This window comes from Schistocerca gregaria, chromosome 2, assembly GCF_023897955.1.
Source record: "Schistocerca gregaria isolate iqSchGreg1 chromosome 2, iqSchGreg1.2, whole genome shotgun sequence".
In the NCBI taxonomy this organism is placed as follows: Eukaryota; Metazoa; Arthropoda; class Insecta; order Orthoptera; family Acrididae; genus Schistocerca; species Schistocerca gregaria.
In genome coordinates this window covers 635,435,002-635,459,544 of record NC_064921.1, presented here as the reverse complement: position 1 = coordinate 635,459,544, position 24,543 = coordinate 635,435,002, and the positions used below count along the sequence as shown (strand labels likewise).

The following is a 24,543-nucleotide window of genomic DNA, read 5'->3' as shown; positions in this document are numbered from 1 at the left end:
GCACCTCCGCCTGTCTGTGTCAACTGTGGGGAACACCACTCTCCATGCTCGCCGGACTGCCCCGTTCTTCATAAGGAGCGGAAGATTATGGAATTTAAGACCCTGGACCGGCTTACTTATCGCGAGGCAAAACTGAAATTTGAAAGGTTGCATCCTGTCCCTCTTCAAACTTCTTATGCTGCAGCTACGTTATCGTCGCCCTCGCGGGCGGCAGTTGTCGCCTCCTCTGTGCCGCCTTCAGTTGGCCCTCGGGGCCGTCCATCTCTGTCTGCCCCCTCGTGTCTGGGGGCAAGCCTTCCTCTGTTGCCCCCTTAGCAGTTGGGGGCAAACCCCCTTCTGTCACTCCCCCCGCACATGCTTCAGGAGTGACATCTGCTCCAAAACCAGGGGGCTCGATCCCTCCCCCTCCCCCTTCCCCTTCTCTGCCGGCGTCGTCTCCGCCGGCGTCGTCTCTGCCGCCTCCTCTCTCGCGGGAGGGTTCCCTCGGGGCCCTCCCTTCTTCCGTTTCTTCTTCTACCCCGCCGGATGTCAGCCAGTGGCTGAAGGTCGTAGGGCTTCTGCGTCGTCGTCAGCCTCCGACGCTCCTTCAGAGAAACTCTCCCAGCCCTCTAAGCCAAAGGACAGACGCGAGTAGAAGGACCGGAACGTGTCCAAGAAGAAGGACGCTCCGGCAGTTCCAGTACCGCCTGCTGTCAATAGCTCTGGCTCTGGGGATGCGGTGGAGATCCTCGCCTCTGCCGCGGATCTCGCCCTCACGGAACCCTCGGGGACCTCTCCTATGGACACAGCTGACTCTCGCTCGGTGGCGGCCGTTGACTCTGCGGCGCCGTCTGCCTCTTAGTCGACTTAACGCCCTCCCAGTCCCTTCCTGCTTCCATTCTCCAGTGGAATTGCGGCGGTTATTTCCGCCACCTGCCTGAGCTCCGGATGCTTCTGAGTGTTTCCCCTGTTCTGTGCATTGCTCTTCAGGAAACTTGGTTTCCAGCAATGCGGACCCCTGCCCTTCGCGGTTATCGGGGATACTATAAGAACCCCCCCCCCTGTGGGTTCGGGGGTAAGAATAGGCCCACGGTATTCCTGCCTGTCGTAAGAGGCGACTAAAAGGAGTCTCAAACGTTTCGGCCTTATGTGATGGTCCCCTACCGGGTTTGACCTCCATCTTCTAAATTCTTCCGAAGAGCGAGCTGATTGGGGAAAGGCGCCTTACAAGGTGCAATGTGTCCATCGCTCATTACCATCTCTAGCTTGGTTGGTCGTCGTCGCATAGCTGTCCCGCCCACTCACCATCTCTAGGGCGTGGCTTTGTTCTTGGGTGCGGTTTTTCCAGTCTGCTCTGCTGTGTCGCTTTATGCGCCAATGACGATCATGGACTACATTTCACCTGAAATCCAGCACGGTAGCCAGTCCGTTGTGGTGGGGCCGCCATGTACCCTGTCGGTTGTAGCCCCCTGACAACACAGGGATCGCTCTACTGATGCCTGCGCCGTTAACTCCCCGCGTATGCCAAGGAGTAGATGCCTGTCTCCTTGGGGCATCGGGACTCCCGGCAATGGCCATCCCGCCAGGTGGTCGTTGCTGAGGCTGGGTGGCGCCCGTGGGGAGGGCCCTTGGTCGGAGTAGGTGGCATCAGGGCGGATGACCCGCGATGAAGCGTGGTACATCATCTCTTGCTGGCGGCCAGCCGCCAGCAGTCTCTAAGCGTTCTCGGCCTCAATATAACGCTCAGGCATATGATCCACAATCGTTCCCCTCCCTGGCCACACCATGGGAGGAACGAAAGGCTACAGTTGGCAGCGAACCTTATTCACCTCGCTATTTAGTCTGTACACGAGTCGATGGGGAATCGTTTATGGCGACCAAGCCTCAGTTTTTTGTCGAGCACTTGGAGGACAAGTTTGGGGAGGTGGAGGGCTTGTCCAAAATGCGCTCTGGGGCAGTATTGATCAAAACGGCATCCTCTGCACAGTCACGGCGGTTACTCGCTTGTGACAAGTTGGGGGATGTTTCCGTCACGATCACACCCCATAGGAGTCTCAACATGGTCCAGGGCATTATATTCCATAGGGACCTACTCTTGCAGTCAGACGACGAGCTACGCGCCAATTTAGAACGGCGGGGTGTTCACTTCGTCCGGCGCGTCCATCGGGGTCCGAGGGATAATCAGGTAGCCACCGGTGCCTTCATCTTGGCCTTCGAGGGTGACGTCCTACCCGAAAAGGTCAAGGTGATGGTCTACCGATGTGATGTGAAGCCCTATATCCCTCCCCCGCTGAGGTGTTTCAACTGCTGGAAGTTCGGCCACATGTCATCTCGGTGTACTTCCAGCATGACATGCAGAGATTGTGGACGCCCTTCACATCCTAATACTGCATGTGCGCCGCCTCCCATCTGTGTGAACTGCGGCGAACACCATTCCCCTTGCTCGCCAGACTGCAAGGTTCTACTGAAAGAACGAAAGATCATGGAATATAAGGCCCTGGACCGCATGACCTATACTGAGGCTAAGCGGAAATACGAGAGGCTACATCCTGTGGCTCTGACCAGCTCCTATGCCACCGCTGCCAAAACAGTAGTTTTGTCCTCTGCTGCACCGATTCCACTGAACACTCTGAGCCGGAATACTACACCTGCCCCCTTGATGGTGGGGGGCACTTCCCCATCTGTTGCTCCTGCACCACCTACCTCAGGAGCAACGACCCCCCAACCATCGGGGACACAAGTCCCCAACTCTAAGCCAGAGAAGCGTCCGACTTCTTCGGCGACTCTCTCTCGCAAGGGATCCCTCGGGTCCCTCCCTTCCCAGGTTTCCACCTCTGGGAAGGGTGACGTCAGCCAATGGCTGAAAAGCAGGCCAGCGGCTGGTCGCAGGGCTTCCCGCTCCTCCTCCGTCCCGGAGACTGACTCGGTGAAGCCCTCCCAGCCAGTAAAGCCCAAGGAGCAGAGAGAGAAGACGAAGAAGAAGAAGGCCTCTAAGGCCAAGGAACGCGCGGTGGCATCCACCCCACCGCTCCATACAGGCTCTGCGTCTGGGGATGAGGTGGAGATCTTGGCGTCCGCTGAGGACCTGGATCTCGCCATACCCTCAGACGCCGAGGACGCCGATTGTACTGGTCCTCGATCGGTGACAGCAGGTGACCCAGTGACGTGATCCGCCTCCTCGGTCCCTTCACGCCTATTTCGCCCATGGACAAAGAGATTCTCCAGTGGAACTGCAGCGGTTTTTTCCACCACCTTGCTGAGCTCCGCCAACTCGTCAGCAGTCACCCTTTCTTCTGCATTGCCCTCCAGGAAACGTGGTTTCCGGCAATGCGGACCCCTGCCCTACGAGGGTATCGGGGTTATTATAAGAACCGGGCAGCTTATGAGAGGGTGTCTGGTGGAGTCGGCGTCTACGTCCTTAACTCTATCTACAGTGAGTGTGTGCCTCTTCATACACCCTTAGAGGCTGTCGCTGTAAGGATGTGGACGCCTCAGCCTATTACTGTCTGCAGTTTGTACCTTCCGCCGGATGGTGATGTCTCTCGTCATGTGTTGGCTGCCTTGATAGGACAACTGCCGCCTCCCTTTGTGTTGCTGGGCGACTTTAACGCCCATAACCCCTTGTGGGGTAGCGCCGCGATTACTGGCCGGGGCAGAGATGTCGAGACTCTTCTGTCACAGCTTGACCTCTGCCTTTTAAACACGGGAGAGGCGACCCACTTTAGTGCGGTCCATGGCTCGTTTTCGGCCATTGACCTTTCAATTTGCAGCCCCGGACTTTCACCATCCATCCACTGGAGGGTCCATGACGACTTATGTGGTAGTGACCATTTCCCCATCTTTCTGTCACTGCCACAGCGTCACTCTTCTGAACGCCCCTCCAGATGGGCTCTGAATAAGGCTGATTGGGACTTATTTACATCTGTCGCAGTGATCGCACCTCCTTCCACTGATCCGATTGATGCGGTGGTTCAGTCGGTCACCACCAGCATCGTTTCTGCGGCGGCATCTGCGATTCCCTGTACATCCGGGTCACCTCGGCGGAGGACTGTGCCGTGGTGGTCGCCCGAGATCGCAGAGGCGATTCGAGATCGTCGGCGGGCTCTTCAGCGCCATAAGCGGCACCCGTCGTTGGAGACCCTCATTGCTTTTAAACAGTTCCGCGCCCGAGCCCGACGCCTTATTCGCCAACGGAAGCAGGAGTGCTGGGAACGTTATGTTTCCACCATTGGCGTCCGTACCTCTGCATCGCAGGTTTGGGCCAAGATTCGGCGACTCCAAGGCTATCGGCCACCTGTCTCTGTCCCTGGGCTTTCGCTGAATGGAGCAGTGTGCACCGACTCCGACACGATTACGGACCGGTTAGCAGAGCATTTTGCTCAGTGTTCCGCGTCAACGAACTACCCGTTGGCCTTCCGCTCCCGGAAAGAGCGGTTGGAAAGTCGGAGGCTTTCCTTTCACACGCGCCACGCGGAGTCGTACAATGCTCCTTTCAGCGAATGGGAATTCCAGAGCGCACTTTCTGATTGCCCTGATACGGCTCCTGGACCAGACCGCATTCACAGCCAGATGCTGAAACACCTCTCAGTGCCTTGCCAGCGACGCCTCCTAGATCTTTTCAATCGCGTCTGGGTCGAGGGTGTTTTCCCGTCTCAATGGCGGGAAAGCATAGTCCTCCCCGTATTGAAACCTGGCAAGAACCCGCTGGAGGTGGACAGCTATCGCCCCATAAGCCTCACCAACGTTCCTTGCAAGTTGCTGGAACGTATGGTGAGCCGGAGGTTGAGTTGGCTCCTCGAGTCTCGGGGCCTTCTGGCTCCGTCTCAGGGTGGGTTCCGTAAAGGCCGCTCTGCCGTCGATAATCTGGTCTCCCTGGAGTCTGCCATCCGTACAGCCTTTGCGCGCCGCCAACATCTGGTTGCCGTCTTCTTCGACATGCGGAAGGCATACGATACGACTTGGCGCCATCACATCCTGGCCACACTTCATGGGTGGGGCCTGCAGCTGCAAGGTGCCATCCGCAAGGCGCAGTCATGGGCTGTAGCGCACGGCTTCCAGTTTTCGGCCGCGAAGACCTGCGTTATGCATTTCTGCCGGCGTCGCACGGTTCACCCTGAGCCGCGCCTTTACCTTGACGGTGAACCTCTTGCTGTGGTCGCGACGCATCGGTTCTTGGGACTGGTATTCGATACCCGGTTGACTTGGCTGCCCCATATTAGGCAGCTGAAGCAAACATGCTGGCGGCACTTAAACGCTCTCCGTTGCTTAAGCCACACCAGGTGGGGTGCCGACCGGTCCACCCTCCTCCACCTATATCAAGCGCTGATCCAGTCCCGCCTTGATTATGGGTGTGTGGCGTACGGTTCTGCCTCGCCTTCAGCATTGCGATTGCTGGATCCCTTACACCACTGCGGGATCCGCCTCGCCACGGGAGCGTTCCGGACAAGCCCCGTCGACAGCATACTTGTGGAGGCTGGTGTCCCTCCATTGCGGTTCCGGCGTGACCGCCTTCTGGCCGCCTATGCCGCGCACGTTTATAGCATGCCAGGGCATCCAAACTACCGTCTCCTGTTCCCGCGCTCGATCGTCCATGTTCCGGACAGGCGGCCCCGGTCAGGGTGTCCCATTGCGGTTCGCCTCCGGGACCTTCTCCGTGGCCTTGACTTTTTTCCTCTGCCGCCTGTTTTCCGGGCCAATCTCCGTCTGCCCCCGTGGAGTGTGCCCCGACCGTGCCTTCGGCTCGACTTGGCACAGGGTCCGAAGGTCTCAGTGCCTCCGGAGGCCCTCCGCCGCCGCTTTCTTTCCATCCTGGCCGAGTTTCCGAACGCGGCGGTGGCCTACACCGACGGTTCGGTGGTCTCTGGTCACACTGGTTACGCTCTCACTCTACGGGATTATTGTGAGCAACGGTCATTGGCAGCTGGCTCCAGTGTATACACTGCCGAGTTGGTTGCCATCTATCGTGCCCTAGAGTTTCTCCGCTCCCGCTCAGGTGAGTCCTTTGTCATCTGTAGTGACTCCCTGAGCGGTTTACGAGCTCTTGACCAGTGTTTCCCTCGTTCCCGTCTGGTGATGGCCATCCAGGAGTCCCTCCATACTCTCGTCCGTTGCGGCCGCTCTGTCACCTTTGTTTGGTCCCCGGGTCACGTCGGCAACCCGGGTAACGAGCGGGTTGACGACCTGGCGAAACAGGCGGTCAGTTCCCCGGCCATGGAGATCGGTCTTTTAGAGAGTGACGTCCGATCCGTATTGCGGCAGAAGGTCCTTGCTGCTTGGCGTGATGAGTGGCGCACCCTGCCCTCTCCCAACAAACTTCGGGCAGTCAAGGAGACAACCAGTGTGTGGCGCTCCTCCATGCGGGGGTCTCGCAAGGACGCTGTCGTCCTCTGCCGGCTCCGCATAGGACATACCCGGCTCACGCACGCGTATCTCTTGTGCCGTGACGACCCGCCTCTCTGTCGCTGCGGATTGGCCCTGACCGTGGTACACGTCTTACTAGACTGCCCACTTTTAACTGCCCTCAGGCAGACGTTCGCGCTGCCTGATACACTCCCTGCTCTTTTAACCGATGACTCTACTATGGCTGACTTAGTTCTCCGTTTTATTCGAGCAGGGGGTTTTTATCATTCAATATGAGAGTCCCTTTTTATTTTTTTTTAGTGTCGACTGTGGCTTTTGGCCTGGGGTTTTAGTTTGTGGTGTTTTAATGTGTCCCTTGGTTGTTGGCCTTTCCAGTTTTATTTTCATGGTCGGCCAATGACCGTCGCACTCTGCGTGTCTGTTCATCTCTTTTCTCTGGTCTTCGTCTATGTCTTTCTTGTACTGTGTCGTCCCTTGTCGTCTCCGTTATGTGTTTATTGCTTGTTGGACTTTTCTTCGTGTATTATTATGGTCGTGGAACAAGGGACCGATGACCTAAGTAGTCTGGTCCCTTTCACCCCCACAAACCAACCAACTATAAGAACCGCGCTGACTGTCAACGAGCTTCAGGTGGAGTTTGCCTCTTTGTTCACCACTCTGTCTGTAGCTCACCAGTACCCCTTCTGACGCCTTTAGAGGCAGTCGCTGTCAGGATTGAGCTCTCGCCGGCTATTACTGTTTGCTCTGTTTACGTTCCTCCGTATGGGCAACTCTCCCGACATGTCTTGGCTGCGCTGCTGGCTCAACTCCCGCCGCCATTGCTGCTCCTGGGCGGTTTCAATGCTCACAACCCTCTATGGGGTGGGACTGTCTCCGATGACCGCGGTCGCGCTGTGGAGCATGTGTTGGCTCAGCTTGACCTTAGCCTCTTGAACACCGGTGCTCCCACGCATTTCAGTGTGGCCCATGGCTCGTTCTCGGCCATCGATCTCTCTCTTTGCAGCCCCGGACTTGTCCCATCCCTTCACTGGAGAGTGCATCCTGATCTGTGTGGTAGTGACCATTTTCCCATCTATTTGTCACTGCCCCAGTGTCATTCTTTTGGGCGCCTGCCCCGCTTGGCTCTCAACAGGGCTGACTGGCCGGCTTTTACTTCCGCTGCCACCATTGCTTCTCTCCCACAGGGTGACATTGACGAGGTGGTCCGTGTCTTGACCTCGTCAATTATTTCTGCGGCCGAGACTGCCATCCCTCGCTCTTCTGGACTCCCTCGGAGGAAGTCTGTCCCCTGGTGGTCGCCGGAGATTGCTGAGGCTATTCGCGACCGTAGGCGGGCTCTCCAGCGTCATAAGCGGCACCCGTCTCTGGAGACCCTTATCGCCTTTAAGAAGCTCTGTGCCTTGGCCCGTCGTCCTATTGCACGGCCTAAGCAGGAATGCTGGGAGAGGTACATTTCATCCTTGGGCTCCCGCGTCTCCCCGTCGCTCGTGTGGTCCTGCATCCGGCGGATTTATGGATACCAGACCCCTATGGGTGTCCCTGGAATCTCCCTGGACGGCGCTGTCTGCACAGACGCTGCCACCATTGCTGACCACCTTGCCACGCACTTTGCTACAAGCTCTGCGACTGCAACTTACCCTCCTGCCTTTTGCTCTCTAAAGGAGCGCGCCGAGCGGACGCCGTTATCGTTCCACACAAGTCGTTCTGAAAAATACAATGCTCCTTTCAGCAAGAGGGAATTCCTCGCTGCCCTCACCAATTGCCCTGATACAGCGCCAGGACCGGACTGCATCCACGCGCAGATGCTGAAGCATCTCTCCAGGGACTGCCAGAGACACATCCTCACCATCTTTAACCGCATTCCTTGCCACGCACTTTGCTACAAGCTCTGCGACTGCAACTTACCGTCCTGCCTTTTGCTCTCTAAAGGAGCGCGCCGAGCGGACGCCGTTATCGTTCCACACACGTCGTTCTGAAAAATACAATGCTCCTTTCAGCGAGAGGGAATTCCTCGCTGCCCTCGCCAATTGCCCTGATACAGCGCCAGGACCGGACTGCATCCACGCGCAGATGCTGAAGCATCTCTCCAGGGACTGCCAGAGACACATCCTCGCCATCTTTAACCGCATTTGGAGCGAGGGCGTGTTCCCGTCGCAATGGCGAGAGGGTGTTATCGTTCCCATCTTGAAGCCCGGTGCGGACCCTCTGGCGGTGGATGGCTATCGTCTCATTACACTAACCAACGTTTTGTGCAAATTGCTCGAACGTATGGTGGGGCGGCGTTTGTGTTGGGTCCTTGAGTCGCGCGGTCTCCTCGCTCCATCCCAGGGTGGCTTCCGTCAGGGCCGGACTGCTGCGGACAATTTGGTGCGGCTGGAATCTGCTATCCGTACGGCCTTTTCCCGTCGTCAGCATCTCGTTGCTGTATTTTTTGATCTGCGGAAGGCATATGACACAACATGGAGGCATCACATCCTTGCTACGTTGCGCGAGTGGGGTCTTCGTGGTCAGCTCCCAGCTTTTCTTCAAAACTTTTTATTGCGCCGCTCTTTCCGGGTGCAAGTCGGTGCCGCCTCTAGTTCATCTTATATACAGGAAAATGGGGTCCCGCAGGGCTCGGTGTTGAGCGTTTCCTTATTTCTAGTGGCCATTAATCGTCTGGCTGCAGCCGTGGGGTCGTCGGTGTCTCCTTCTTTGTATGCCGACGACTTCTGCATCTCATTTAGCTCAACGACTACGGGAGTCGCCGAACGCAGGCTGCAAGCAGCCGTTCGCAAGGCGGCATCATGGGCTCCGACTCATGGATTTCAGTTCTCTGCGGCCAAGACACGAGTTATGCACTTCTGCAGGCGTCGGACGGTCCACCCTCATCCGGAACTTTACCTCGACGGTCACCTACTTGAAGAGGTGGACACTAGCCGCTTCTTAGGACTCGTCTTTGATGCCTGGCTCACATGGGTTCCTCATATTACTCAGCTGAAGCAAAAGTGCTGGCAGCACCTCAACGCCCTCCGCTGCCTGAGCCATGCGTCTTGGGGTGCAGATCGCAGCACGCTGTTGCGATTGTACAGAGCCCTTGTGCAGTCCAGGCTTGATTATGGGAGCCTGGCCTATGGGTCTGCATCGCCCTCAGTGTTGACGTTGTTGGACCCCATACACCACTGTGGGGTTCGGCTTGCCACTGGTGCTTTCCGTACGAGCCCCGTGGATAGTCTGCTGCTGGAGGCCGGGGTTCCCCCGCTGCGGATTCACCGCCACCGACTGCTCGCCGACTATGCTGTCCACGTGCATTGCTCACCGGGCCATCCCAATCATCGCCTGCTTTTCCCTCCCAGGGTCCTCCCTCTGCCCGACCGGCGACCTAGGTCTGGGCTTTCCATTGCTGTCCGTGTCCAGTTCCTGCTGTCGGAACTGGGGTCGTTCCCTCTTCTGCCGCCCTTCCGGGCCTGTGCACTCACGCCTCCCTGGTGTATGACCCGTCCGTCCGTCCGCCTGGACTTGGCACGGGAACCCAAGGACTCGGTTCCGCATGTGGCCCTCCGTCACCGTTTTCTTGCGCTCGTCGCCTCATTTTCAGGCTGTGAGCCTGTCTACACTGATGGTTCCCTGGTGGATGGTCGTCCTGCCTACGCTTTTGCTCACGCTGCCCATGTTGAACAGCGCTCCTTGCCGGCTGGCTGCAGTATTTTTACTGCAGAGCTGGTGGCCATATTGCGCGCTCTTGAGCATATGCATTCCTGCTCAGGTACGTCCATCGTCATCTGCAGTGACTCCCTGAGCAGCCTCCAGGCTATCGACCGCTGCTATACCTCTTCTCCTCTGGTATCCTTTATTCAGGAGTCTGTTTTTGCCATTACCCACTCTGGTCGTTCGGTGGTCTTTGTTTGGACGCCAGGTCACGTTGGCATCCTGGGGAATGAACGTGTCGACAGGCTGGCCAAAGGGGCGGTCGACGCCCCCACTTTGGCGATCGGCCTCCCGGCTCGTGATTTGCAGCTGGCGTTGCGCCGTAAGGTGCTTCAGATGTGGCGTAGCCTGACTTCTCCGAATAAACTGCGGGCTGTTAAGGAGACGACCGATGTGTGGCAGTCCTCCCTGCGGGCTTCTCGCAGGGACTCTGTCATCCTGTGTCGGCTCCGCATCGGCCATACCTACCTGACGCACGGACATCTTTTGCGTCAGGAGGATCCCCCCCTGTGTCGGTGTGGGTCCCGGTTGACAGTCGCCCACATTTTGTTGGAGTGTCCCCGCCTGCGCATCCTCCGGCAGACTTTTAATCTCCCGGGCACGTTGCCTTTGGTTTTATGCGACGATGCCTCCATGGCTGATGACGTTTTAAATTTTATCCGTGGTAGTCCTTTTTATGATTCCATTTAGGGGGGACCTGTCCCTTTCCCTTTCTGTGTATCTTGTCCTCGAGTGTCTCATTGGTTGCAGATTTTAATGTGTGTATTCGGATGGTTGACTCTTTCCCAATTTTTGTTCCCATGGTCAGTCAACCAGTCTCCGACCCTCTTATTTTCTTCCGTTTCTTTCTGTCCCGTGTTCGTCTGTACTCTTCTTGTCTCTAGTGTTCGCTGACACATTGGTGTTCTTTCAGTGACTGGGGGGAGGGGCGTCTCCTCCCCCCTTGGGGTTTTACCTGTTCCGTAAATTTTGTTTCGCCGGTTTTTTGGAATAGGGGACTGATGACCTTAGCTGTTTAGTCCCCCTTAAACATCCCAACAACAACAACCAAACATTCTGTTCTAGGTTGTTCTCAGAAAACACATTTTGTAATGTTTCGCAGGATGTCTTCTGACGCTCGCTGCTTACAGAATGTAATTTCTCAATTAATTGTTGGATAATAGTCTTCTCAAGTGATTGCAGTATGATTGGGAAGTTTGCTCTTACATTGGGAAGTGAATCTGGTGTATGACCAGAGCAGTGGGGGACTTTGAATTGAACAAAATTTGCCTCCTAATAGTGGACCAGAAATGTACCGTTGTGGAGCCACAACTGTGAAACTACAGCCAATCAGTGACAATGCAAAATTATGTGTTTTACCTGACTTGCCCTGCTAATACCTGCCATGTTAAAGGCACACTTATTGGTTAAATTAGGCCAAGATAATTCTTAAAGCTAGCAGAGTTCCTAGCTATATTCAGTAATGATACACCACTGTTTACATGCGATTGGTAATACCACAATGCCATTAATTTCTCAAGATAATAAGCTGCAGTATCATGACAGTGCTTCAGCAAGTTACTCAACATGTGCTGTGAAAATGTACATTGTTTTTAATAATGAAATATGAAAGCACCACAATTTAATTTTTGCTGTCGGATAGAAGAAATAAACTCTGAAGTAAAAGAGAACAGAAATTAAATGTTATGCCCTCATGTTTTTGGAAACTCTATTTTATGCTAAATGTTACGTGTCTGCTTTCAACATTGCTACAATGTTGACAGTCCCACAAAAAAGAAAAGAAAAAACTGGCTCACACTCTCTGAACATTCTTTGTGTCTTGTGAAAGTTTGTCACCATCTCAAAAATATCTAGAATGAAATTTTCACTCTACAGCGGAGTGTGTGCTGGTATGAAACTTCCTGGCAGATTAAAACTGTGTGCCGGACCGAGATTTGAACTCGTGACCTTTGCCTTTCGCGGGCAACTGCCCTACCTGGTAGAGCAGTTGCCCACGAAAGGTAAAGGTCCCGAGTTCAAATCTCGGTCCGCCACTGCCAGGAAGTTTCATTTCAAAAATTCTTGCAACCCACTCTTGACACACAGATTTATGCACCCTAATCTAATTATTAGCATTAGTGTGTTCCACATATGTGAAGAGTTGGGTATCATGCTGGGACTGTTTGGAGTTTTGAAATTTTTCAAGAACTTCACTCTGATATTAATTAATTACCGGCAGTTTCATGATTGTTTGATGGTAGACTGCTGAGTACTATGTTCTCATGTTACACAATCGATTGAAAAATATTATCAGCAATAGGAAGAAGAGGTGGTTGCAGAAAGAGAAGCAGCGTGCAGTGCCTGTAAACTGCTAAAAGTTAGAGGAAACTTCAGAGATCGTAAACTTGGCAAAGAAATTTGTAAATTTATTCCAATACAAGTATACAAAATTGACATCTCTCTGTATTTAGATGGGGGGAAAGGTAGAACAGTTCAGTCATGCTGGCTAAATTTGATACACTTATTGTTACAAGATATATCATTTATTTTGATCAGTTTTATGCCAATGGTGAAACAGTTTTTACATTCATTACTGTTATTCTGCCCATGAGTGATGTTCATCTGATTCTTCAACTGACTGTGTAGACACATAGTTACATACCTCTGACAGGACAAAGTAAAACATTCTGTAGTTTGTTGAAGGCTACTAATGCAGTGGTCAAGATGTTCAGTTGCATATATTACAATTACTCTAGTGGGTATACTTTTAAAAAGTAATTTTGTGAATTTAATAACAAAAGTTGGAAACAGAAACATTCCATATTGACATAATGTTCTTAACACAACTAATGGTTGGTAGGGAAAAAATTTTAACTGCATTCATTAGCATTTTGTTCTTCAGGCCTTCGATGAGGACTACGCCCCATTTTGATTCTTGAAGATATTTTGGTGTCAGGTTCTCACTGCTTTCAATGCACTGTTCCCATATCCATACTTACTGGTATTTCACCCAGTGGAAAACATAAAATGAACTAGAGTGCAACAAGACATTTTACAAAACTTGTAGAGGAGTATACATTGAGCTGCAAGGTTAACACACGGTCAAATTAGGGTTAGCACAAATGATAAACTAATAAGATTTGTGAAACAACTTTATTATATAGCTTGACCTACTAAAGCTTTTGGCTGGAACACTAATGCAGTGTAAACACACATTTTCAAAACAATAAAGACCATGTTTCTCCTTTAGAGTAGTGAATAATAAAAGTAGTTAATTTTATATTTGTCACTCAGCAATAAGTGATGCATGCAACAGTTATTGAGTAATAAATAAATATATATTTAATGTTTACATTCATGTTTCCAATATTCATGTACAAATTAGTTTACTGTAATAAAATTAGTCATCACAATATTTATGATATACAGTAAGATAATTTTGTTACACACTAAACAAGTTGATAACTTATTGTTTGATTAGTCTGCAGTGAAAGAGGCAGTTTTGTAAAAATGAGGAACATAAGAGCTCCAGTTTTCTCTGAAAACAATTCAGTAGATTGCAGCTGGAGTGCATGTGATTAAATGATCATTCTTTACTTTAATGGCCCACATCATTACACAGTGAGCCATTTGCCATCATTTTAAAGTTAAGATATCAAAATTTCATGTTCATCAAAGAACTAAACTTGTTTTCTTTTGCCAGCATTCAAAATGATTGAAGGTGACCATGCAGTGGTGCAAAAATTTGCATACCTACTTGGAAACATAGTAAGTGTTGCTCTGGCACTTTACAAGTGTCACTCAATGGGACTGCTACCATCTCATGCTTCTGACTGGCTAGCTTTTGTGGAACCTCAATTACGGATGGAATATTCAGGAGGAGGAATACATCTTGCATAAACACTCATGAATGTGTAAAAATTGTGTATATTTATCCTTAATTTGTATATAATATTAAAACACATAACTAAAAGATAACTGTTAATACATATATATATATATATATATATAATCTCCTAAGTGTTTGGAGGACCTGGGCTGCAGGTGAACTTTCTGTTGGCAAGAAATGTTTGCTCTGCAATTCAGTCTTCTCCCCCTCTCCTTTCCTTTAAGGCATTACCTGCAACAAAACACAATTTAGTAGTCTTACAAGGCAAAATAAGGCTGATTATTACCCAATTTAAAGTGCAAGTTGTAAGGAAAATGTGACACATTTGATTACTCAGGGCTTCAAAAAGAAACACACACTGAGGCTAACTATAACGCTTTTTTCAGCTAAAATATATTCAATTGGATACAAGGGTTTCTTTGAGGCAAAACTCAACACACACATATTTAAACAGCTAATTGTTTCCTCACAGAGGAATTCTTTAGGGAAGGAGTGTCCCTTTTATAAGGACAAAGGTAATATACTGGTAAACACTTTGGACTGAAAATGTCAAGGATGGAGGAAAGTGGCAGGAACAGTGCAGTTAAAAAGGAGATACAGCAAATATGGAGTTTAATGGAAGTTTAGAAAGGGCACAAGATGCAAGGTTGTTACAGAGTGAGATCTTACCTCTGTTGTCAAGGAAACTTAAATTTGTATAACAGCAATACAGTTTTGCCTTCTGAAAGTTAAGTATTGGCCAACCATTGTCTGCATTTTGTTCTCCCAAGCGTACTAACATAAAACAGCTGAAGAGACAAAATAGTCAGATGAAAGTTGCAAGATTCCCCCACACTCCCATTTCTGGAGAAAGGAGAGGATGATGTCATCTCAAATGGTGGCATACACTTCTTTTAAATGAAGTAATTGACTACAGCAGGCTGTTTCAGCCTGAGTGCCCACCTGCACAGGTGAATAGACATGGGCAAACAGATGACATGTGGGTGGGAAGCTGAGCCACAAAGTACACACAGAATGGTGTGCAATACAACTTACTAGCACTCATGGGCACAAGTCTGTTATGGAGGGGCACATGGAGATTGGTTTCATACTGGAACCTGAGTCCTTTAAATTAAATGAATAACAAGTCTTGTCAATTCACAATCCTTTGAAAGAACTTGTGGAGGCCATGTGTCCAACAAACTGAATTACTACTATCCAATATCACTCTTGACACAGAAGGAAATTCTCCATAATAGGCTCACAAGAACACGTATTTTTCTCTTACTGCTAAAATTTTTGAGCACCCTGATTCACTGAGAGATATATTAAGAAAATCCAGACATGCACGAGACGAAAAATTGTTCTTCATTAACATGACTGAGTGGTTGTAGTCACATCATCTTATTATGGTGCCTCTCGAGTTACTGCTGTACTTACAGTATGTTAAAAATGAACATACAATAAACTCTCCATTATCATGGTGAAGGGTATACCATTTGTGGATTATCCACACATAGCCTGATGATTTTACCACTGGAAGGTGATGGTTCCAATCCCACTGTCTGACATCTCTCAAATGTTTTTCCATTGTTTCCCACATGAATAAATTCTCGTCCAAACTGAAGCCAATTTTTAGCAACAATCAGTAGCAATGTTTGCTTAGTGGAAGAAAAATTGAACAACAGGGCTCAATGTTATGGAGAAATAACACAGCCCTGTGCAACATAGGGAACATGAATGACATGTGAAATATTGATGAAAGAATTCACAGAAGAATTGATTACATGGTGCTACGAATTCATGACTCCCAAATGTTGTCCCTTCGGAAGTTGTACAAGACTACCGCCATGACCTCACTTCATACGCCACATTTATGGCAGCCAGAAATGTTGAACTGAGTAAACAAGAGGGGGCAGCCATGAATGAACGCTGACCCCATGGGCGGAGATTATCAAGAATGTTTAACAGGTGTACTGATTTTTAGTACCATCACACGACCACCCAGAAACCAACCAACAATGAAGTACAAGCAACATCTCACAGAACAGACATTTGGAGGACTGAGACAACACACTGGTATGTTGTCACAGTGGAACATTTGACTCATTATATGCTACTGCAGAGACAGGAGGCGGAATTTCAACAACCAGTATACTGCGACATGTCACAACAGTTCTACTCAAGCCAGTCAACTGTCACCCTTTTGTTTGTTGCAGGAATAATCCTAAGGAGGGCACTAAAGGCAAATGCTGGGAAGCATGAAGCATGACTGTAAAGGGGATAGTTGAAGTGTAGGCTTGAAGAACAAAAAAGGAAGTAGTACTGTAAAGGGTGGGGCTCTTGGTAGCTAAACGTACTCAGAAAAGAGTTGTGAGCCCTTGAGTGGGGGGGGGGGGGGGGGGGGTGGGTGGATGTGGTGACCCCCAAAAAGCTGTAGCCATTTCCTGTTGCAATACAGAGATACCAGCATCTCATGCAGCAACTAAATTCAGTAAAACTAAGTGACGTGATTATCTATGTATATGAGGGCCACCACAATGCAAATCTCCATGGACAACAGACACCAAAATGTTAGGAAATCTCATAGACATTATCATCAATGGCCAACCTGTCCGCGCACTTGTTTACTCAGGAATTTCTCTTTCTTTAATGTTAGATGCTTATTGTCACCATCTAAAGAATATTATGTTCTGTAATACGTAAGAAATTGTTGTGGGAGTAAAAAATGGAAAATATGTCCAGCCAACAGGAATATGTATTGCAGAAAACAGTTCCCCAAATCTGTCATCTTATAAGAATGTAGTTGTAATGTTGTTTTCACGCGGGACTGCTTGCATTTGCTGAAGGTACTTGAATATGCACACATAAAGATTTCCCTGGCCAACTGTTATCCTACTGTCAGACAAGACAAGTCTGTCATCAATCAAGATACTCAGACTCATAAAAAATATCTAAATGCCAGCGCTGATTATAAGCATTGTAGGTGGTTGATGAAAAAAAGCATCTCCAACTCATCCATAAAGTTAGTCTCTGAGGCAGCTCACAGATGTTTACTAAAAATGTGATCCACTACTTCTGGAGGGAAGAAACGACAGACAAGAGCCCACGGTAAAACAACACCTGTATCAACACAAGGGATAATCCACCAGTCATCTAGCACTTAGTACAGGGTTTCCCCAGCTAAACAGATAATCAGGGAGGAATGCTGCAAAATGGCGGCATTGAACCTTCAGAATTCTTGTTCCTCTCCAGCATACTTCAGGAGGAGGATGGCACAAAGCATTTCTGGGCAGAATACAGATGGCTGAATAAAATCACCAAAGATGTCTACCCATTTCTGTGCACTGATGACACCCTAGATGGCTGGAGAGAAGTCAAGTCTTTCTCGACTATGTGCATGCAGACAGGCTGTGGGTAAACAGAGGTTGACGAGACTGACTGGGAATAATATTGCCAACCTGCTTCAATGCCTTAAAGGGACAATGGGTCTGTGCTGCCTGGATGACATGTCTTTTTCTTTAAGACAAGTTAAGAATATCTTAGCCACCTTACGATTGTATTGAAATATGTTCAGACTGCAGGCCTCTTAGCCATCCAACAAATTTAAAAAGCATTTAGTGAATGACAAGGTAACCTAGCAACAGGAACCATTCCCAATGCCTGGAGGGCAGTGAAGGTTGTCTTTATTCGAAAGCCAGGGAGAACTGATTATAGCAAGGCCAAGGATATGAGACAAATCCACTCTACCCTCCTTTATTCATAAAGCAATGAAAAAACTGGTTAATGAACATATTTGAGAGAAGAGACTAACTAGGGCTCCTCTACATTCAAACCAACACACACAACCAGGTAAATCAAGTGAGACAGCTCACTGGGTGGGTGCAGAAAGCACTTCACTTTCAAGAAATAGCCCTCTGCATCTTTCTGGACATCGAGGAGGCTTTTAGCTAACCAACCTTTGCTTAGTGAAATACCTAGGGGTAACCTTAGATGAGAACACGGACCCCTCACTCTAAGAGCATCTACTTCAAGGTGAAAGGTACTCTAATGAGTACCAGAAGGGCATGGCAAAAACTGGAGCCTAAGCCCCAGAGATTTGCACTGGATATACACCACAGTGGTTAGACCTAGGATCTCCTATGGGGCCATAGTGTGGTGGAAGAAGGTAGAACAGCAGGTTACAGTTAATGAGTTTGCTAAGGTGCAGACTGGCCTGCTTAGCCATAACAGGAGGAATTAGCACCACACCAACCACTTGGATGAAAGCCAAGCATGACATGCCTCCACTATAGCTTTGGGTCAAGATGAAGGCAGCACTGGTGCATACAGACTCAAAACTGGATCTCATTGAGATATCCAGAATCACATATTAAAATACTGAGTGAGGTAAATAAAGGAATTATAGTAATTGGAAGCAGGGAGCAGTGGGGAAAAAACAGTTTGACACCACACGGGGACATTCTCTGGTTCACTGATGGGTCGAAATCAGACCAAGGTGCTGGAGCCAGGGTGTACGGGGTTCAGCCAAGACTGGGAGGCACCATCTCTCTAGGAAAACTGGCCTCGGTATCCCAAGCTGAAATTACTGCAATTAGGGCATGTGTGGAGGAGAATATGCATAGGTACTACAAGGACTATAGCATCTACATCTATTCAGGCAGCCCTGAAATCATTGGCATCTCCTGCAACAAGATCTAAGATTGTTGCAGAATGTCACAGAGCTCTGGTGCAGCTAGGGGGAAGCATTAGGGTAAACGTAGTGTGGGACTGTGGCCACTCAGGGATCAGTGGCAGTGAACAAGCCGACTGATTGGTGAGGATGGGGGCAAAGACTCCATTCATTGGACTGGAACCTGTTCTGACAATCACTAAGGCTATAATCAAACTAGAACTATGAAACTGGATTATAAGACAACACGTAGAATACTGGACCAAGGTCTATAAACAAAAACATGGTAAGGTAATGATGCCAAAGTAGTTCTTTTAAAAGAATCCTGAACAGAAAAGAGATTAAACTCATGGTTTGACTGATGACCGGCAATGGGAATTTCAAAAAACACCTACATACAATGGGTATTATGGAAGAGGACCGTAAATGTAGGATCTGTGATGAGAGTGAGGAAACTGCATCACACCCTATCTTCAAATGCATGGCAAGAGACACACAATTTTTGGGAAAACTAGACTTGAAGAACTTGTGTCTAACAAGGAACTGGTAAAGGGTCTCCTTTCACTACTTAAGGGCATCAGTTGGCTTTACTAGATACACAGGGAGCAATACCATACAATAAACTCAGTTTCGGTGCGGGCGGTGACGGGTTAAACCTAAGCTGTTTTACCTTCCCTGCCACATTTAAATAAAATCGAATGACAATGGAGTCCCTCCAGATCCTGAGAAAATAAGAGCTGTCATGAATTTTCCAACTCCTCGGCACATCTACATCTATACTCTGCAAACCACCTTGAAGTGCATGGCAGAGGATACATTCCAATCCCACTATACCAGTTATCAGGATTACTTCCCGTTCCATTCACAAAAAGAGTGCAGGAAGAACGATTGTTTAAATGCCACAGTGCATGCTGTCATTAATCTAATCTCCTCCCTATGCGAGTGATACATAGGAGTTGGTAGTTTACTCTTAGAATCGTCACTTAGACAGTTCTTGAAACTTTATAAGTAGGCTTTCTCAGGATAATTTATGTCTATCTTCAAGAGTCTGCCTGTCCAGTTTCTTCAGCAACTCTGTGGGACTCTCTAGGTCAAACAAACATTGGCTGATTCCAACTGTGCTTCATAGATATCATAGTTATATGATACTATGTTTCTTTTCATTTTGTGAATTTAAAGCAAGATGCCAGTCTTTGTGCCACTTTGAAATCTTATTGAGGTCTGACTGAATATTTGTACAGCATCTTTCAGACAGCACTTCACTGCAGATAGCTACATTATCTGCAAAAAGTCTGCAAGGTGATCAATAGAGACTGCATGATCAAATAATTAAACATGGTAGTTACTGTGTGCATTATATCTCAAAGTCTAACCTGTGCATATCAATTATGAAGAAGAGTACCAGCCACACAAAAAGTCAGTACATTTAGAACACTGATACCATTTTCTGAATACTGTCTGGTAGAGGTTAGGAAGGGGCCCTTTCTGGGATTATTTTCTAAAAATTTGCATACCATGTTTAAAGAATTGTTCCTTCTTTGCTATTGTTGTTGGTAACAAGCAGATGCAATTTAAGTGAGTCGGAGTGAAACAATCAATATTTACAGGTCCAACTTAAAGATATATCGCACGCAGAGTGGCACGCTCAAATACTCTGTAGTATTTCATATAAAAAAACAACAATCATGAATTTTTTGAAGAGCATTAATTTTCAATTAATACTATTGGACCGAAGCATTATTTACAGTTTATTTTACATTTTTCTGCTGTTGTAAAGATAAACGACCAAGTACTGTTCCCAATGTTTGGTGGTAGTAAGATTGCGTCTTTGATCACTCAAAACATTTTTATAAGCAGAAAAGGACCTTTCTACATCAAATGAGGTAACTGGGCAGTATCTGAATTTGGGTGCTGTGCTGGCACTTATAGTTTTGCTAATGGGATGGGTGAACTTACCAGAAACAAAGGTTCAAAGCCTGGGTTATTGTTTAAAATATTTTCAAACATTTGTTTTCTTGGGAATACCTCTAGCAGTGAGGAGTTCACCAGAATAATTTTATTCATTAACTGAATAAATTCATTCAGCGCCAAACATTGAGTTTCAAGCTTTTGAATACTTGCAGGTTTATGAGAGAAAAAATGAGTGCTAATCACAGCAATGTTTTTTTTTTTTTTAATACCAGAATCATTAAGAACTTCTTTGCACCGGCAAACTGCTAAAGCCTCTGCACTACTGAAGCCGTTTACTACCCCTCTAATGGCCCCGAAATGTTCACTGTTAAACGACACAGGTTCGACGCATGTACCCCAACAACTAAACACTGGTTCGGGAGGTGGCACATTTGGTAGTTTTTCTTTAGTGGTCTTTATGCGAGCAGGAGCCTTTAGAAACACTTTCTTTGTGGATGAAATCAGTTAAATTACATTCACAAATGTGGAACAAACTTCTTCGGCAAGGTGATTAACAAAGCATGTCACACAAATCAAATTGGGATAAAATGCTCTGAGGGCTTTTCCTGTTTTGATCGTATAGGGAACAGCATCTGAAAAACACAGACACCCTTTTACCGACAGAAGATTCTGGAAATATTTTTCTAGTACCCTCATTCACAAATCTGGTGATCGTAGAATGATTTACTTTTTCAAGTTCTTTGCTGGCCGATATATAGGAAGAAGATGGCTTTTCTTTTAAAGTACCAACAATTAAATTTGCACTGTAATGGTCACAAGTGTCTGTAGTTTTGTCTACAAATCCAGATAATGCTACCCTTGAATTGATTGTGTATTTCTTTCAGAAAATTTATGTAAATTGTCGGTATGTAATTTTTACGCAATGGTGCTTCATCTAGTGTATTTTTATCTAAGCAATATTTGTGCTGAAAGCCTTGGAGGATAGGGATTGTAAGTTGTGAAAAGGAATATTGCTTGCAATGAATGCTTCACATAGATCCATGTTAAACTGACTTTTTTGGTTACTGTTGGACAAATCCCTGCTGGAAGTTATTGTCATGGTGCTTTCTTCTGCAGTTCTGCGCTATAAAGACCGTTTTTCTCACTAACTCGACAATGTAAAACAATTCCGTCATATATACATGTTCCCGGATGGTCAGCTATCCACGAAACGCCTTTTTTTTTGCAGCAGGGTGCATTACACATTGTAAACACATTCAACTATGTACAAGTAAACAGAAAGCTAAACTGAAACAATGGGCGTGCGACGAAAAGCTTGCATAGTTTAATTGTTGCCAACGAGTATAGTATGACGGTGGAGGGGATTAATGAGGAGCACTGACTCTGTCTGTCTGTCTGTCTGTCTGCCTGTCTGTCTTGTTACTCTTCTGTAATGATTTCACTAGGCAGTGGCCTCTCAGTTAGCGATTGCATGCAGTTGTTCGCGATCAATCTGACACACCACGACTAGATCAAGCTAGCCTAAACGTAGCCTAAATTGTAAACGTAGAGCGAAAATATGCATCGTCACTAGTTTTTCGTTAAAATATGCTATAACCGGTGAAAGGAGCCAAATATACAACATGAATACGAGGCAAGGGTCTCACCAAAACTTCTCTGGGGCGCACCTGAAGTTACTTCTGTACCAAGGCATGTCTTTTCCAAGAACTTACAGTTAGGGCCGGTTGTTTTGGCTGGAACATGAACGCCTGCTGAAGTTACAAACTCGTCACCGTGACGCCTTGCTAACTTTTCCATCTCCCATACGTTTTTCTTTGTGACGTCTTCCCTTTTTATGTCTTGGTTCAGCGCTGTCACTGTCTTTTGCTGACATTGTTACTTGGTTAAAGTAAACCAAAAACTAATAAACTTCACTAAACTAATTTTGGCACTGATCTTAACATAACCAAGATAACCTTAAACAGCTCACTCATCTGCTACATTACACGCCAAACACGACAGCAGCGAGCACTAGTGCTGTGGTGGGTGTCGCCGACACTAGCGCGGCCTTGAGCTGAAGAAGGAACATATTCCAGGAACATGTCCCTTCTTCAACTCACTCGTATCTAACTATTGTTGCCAAATGCTCAATGGGTGTCGATACGTCCAGAGAAGAAAAAGGCTATCATTTTAATTTGTGGAGTGTGTACCTTTTTCAACTCATCCATTCAATTGCAGAGACAAGAACATTCAGTTTTTTATGCAAATATAAAATGAATTATCAACTCTATCCATACAAAATGTACTACACAGTTTAATACTTTATCTTACCATTTAAATACAGTAAATTGCGCATGACAGCTAGGGACCTACACACGCATAAAGCCAAATGGATCATTTTTGCTTTTTATGTTGATCTGCAAATTCTTTAACCTTTTCCCATAATTTTGCCGGATCATCGACTCGAGGAACCTGTGAAAGAAATATAAATAGTTTACAGTAAAATTTCAGTGTCTGGAAATAAATTACAGCAACACACCACAAATTTAGGCAGTAAATGAGAACTATTGATAAATCTGTGAGAGCAAAAGTACTTTTCTTGACCTAGCTGTGAAAAAAAAAAAATAAAAATAAAAAAAAATAAAGCTCATCTACAGCTGCTGTAACCTATTTTGCAGAATAACAAGGTCCCAGACAAATGTGTTTAGATGTAGGTATAGACAGGAGGAAATTGTCTTCATTCAGTTTGTCCTGAAGACTTGTATTTGCTAGTTACTGTTTGACCATTTGCAACATAATCAGTAAGAATAATTGCTTGCTCATACTAGGAAACACTTCCAGACTTTCTACTACACGAAATCACATTCACATGTTTTGGTACATAATCAGCAGCTTCTATACATTGCTCTGATTGCAATTTCATTTCTGACACAAAGTAGTAGTCCACATCTTAACTTGGACATAGCATTATCATATTCAGATTTTCATGAAAAATTTACTATTACTCATACTTTAGTTATGCCTATAGTATCAGTTCTTGCATACATGCTAATAATAGTGTACAAATATTTAGTTAAATGTTCCAAAGATCAGCTGCATAATTTCTATCAAAGTTATGAGTCTGTTTACATGCTAAATATAGAAGATACAAATATAAGAGTGACTAAAATTTAATAAATGTGGACACATTAGACTTCACTGCAACTTGAGTTGCAAACAAATTGCAGATGTAACAAACATGTTATTTTCCTACTCCTGTCAAATGTTTCATGTTAAGAAACTGATTGAAGGCTTTTGTTGTTGCTTATTATACTTCTTTTTAAATATCTGACAGCTTTAGTAATGGAAAAAAATCTTCATTAGTGAAGATTTTTTTTCCTTCTAGTGTTATAGCTGCGGACAATAATATTCTTCAACATTTGATGGCTTATCTAGAGACACCTAATGCATGACTGTGGGTGAGCACATGAACACACAGTTTCTAAGTGATGGATTACAAATAAAATTATGTTGTAGATTAATGAGTGGAAATATACAAAATGTGGATTATGCTTTATTCTTTGCTTCTTAAACTAATGCAATTGTGGAGAGAGGGAGAGAGAGTTGCATACACGTTTTTGGAAGATCTGTGATGTGCATCATCATGTAGGCTGCATATTTTCGTATGACGAAAGTATAAATTCGAATTCCACGAAACACCCCATCTTACTTTGCAAAGCATTGAAATTGTCATTGCGATGTGCAGCCAGTCATAGCTCATGTCACGTGATCTCGCCAGAAGGATATTCAGAGTATACGACATGATGTTGTCAGCCAATATGAACATCATTGTTCAGTAGCACGACCATACAAATATGAAAAGTTAATGGTTTAAATTAATATACATGGTGTTACAAGAAAAGCAAAGGTTTCACATGTGATATTGGTCTCTAAGATTAATAAGCTGCGAGAGAATCTAATTTGATCTTTTTTGCGTGTGTTACACATACATCAAAATGAGCCAGTAAAATTTTTTAATAATGACATTAATGTCTGATCATCTGGGCTCAAAAATTTTCTAATAGTCATGTAAAAAGAGTTGATTTTTAAATGAGTCATACGCTCAGTG

The 24,543-nt window shown here is 46.8% G+C and overlaps 1 protein-coding gene and 1 long non-coding RNA gene across 2 annotated transcripts in view; one reads left to right on the top strand and one right to left on the bottom strand.

Moving 5' to 3' along the window:
• Window positions 1–13,969, top strand: part of LOC126334662 (ER membrane protein complex subunit 4) — a 64,188-nt gene extending 50,219 nt beyond the window's left edge. Inside the window, exon 4 of the mRNA XM_049997125.1 lies at window positions 13,709–13,969. Within this exon, the coding sequence (XP_049853082.1) occupies window positions 13,709–13,905 (197 nt within the window). The 3' untranslated portion in view covers window positions 13,906–13,969. The remainder of the gene's footprint in view (window positions 1–13,708) is intronic.
• LOC126334663 (uncharacterized) overlaps window positions 13,140–24,543 on the bottom strand; it is a 57,153-nt gene continuing 45,749 nt past the window's right edge. The window contains exon 3 of the long non-coding RNA XR_007564765.1: window positions 13,140–14,125. This is a non-coding gene — a long non-coding RNA (uncharacterized LOC126334663). The remainder of the gene's footprint in view (window positions 14,126–24,543) is intronic.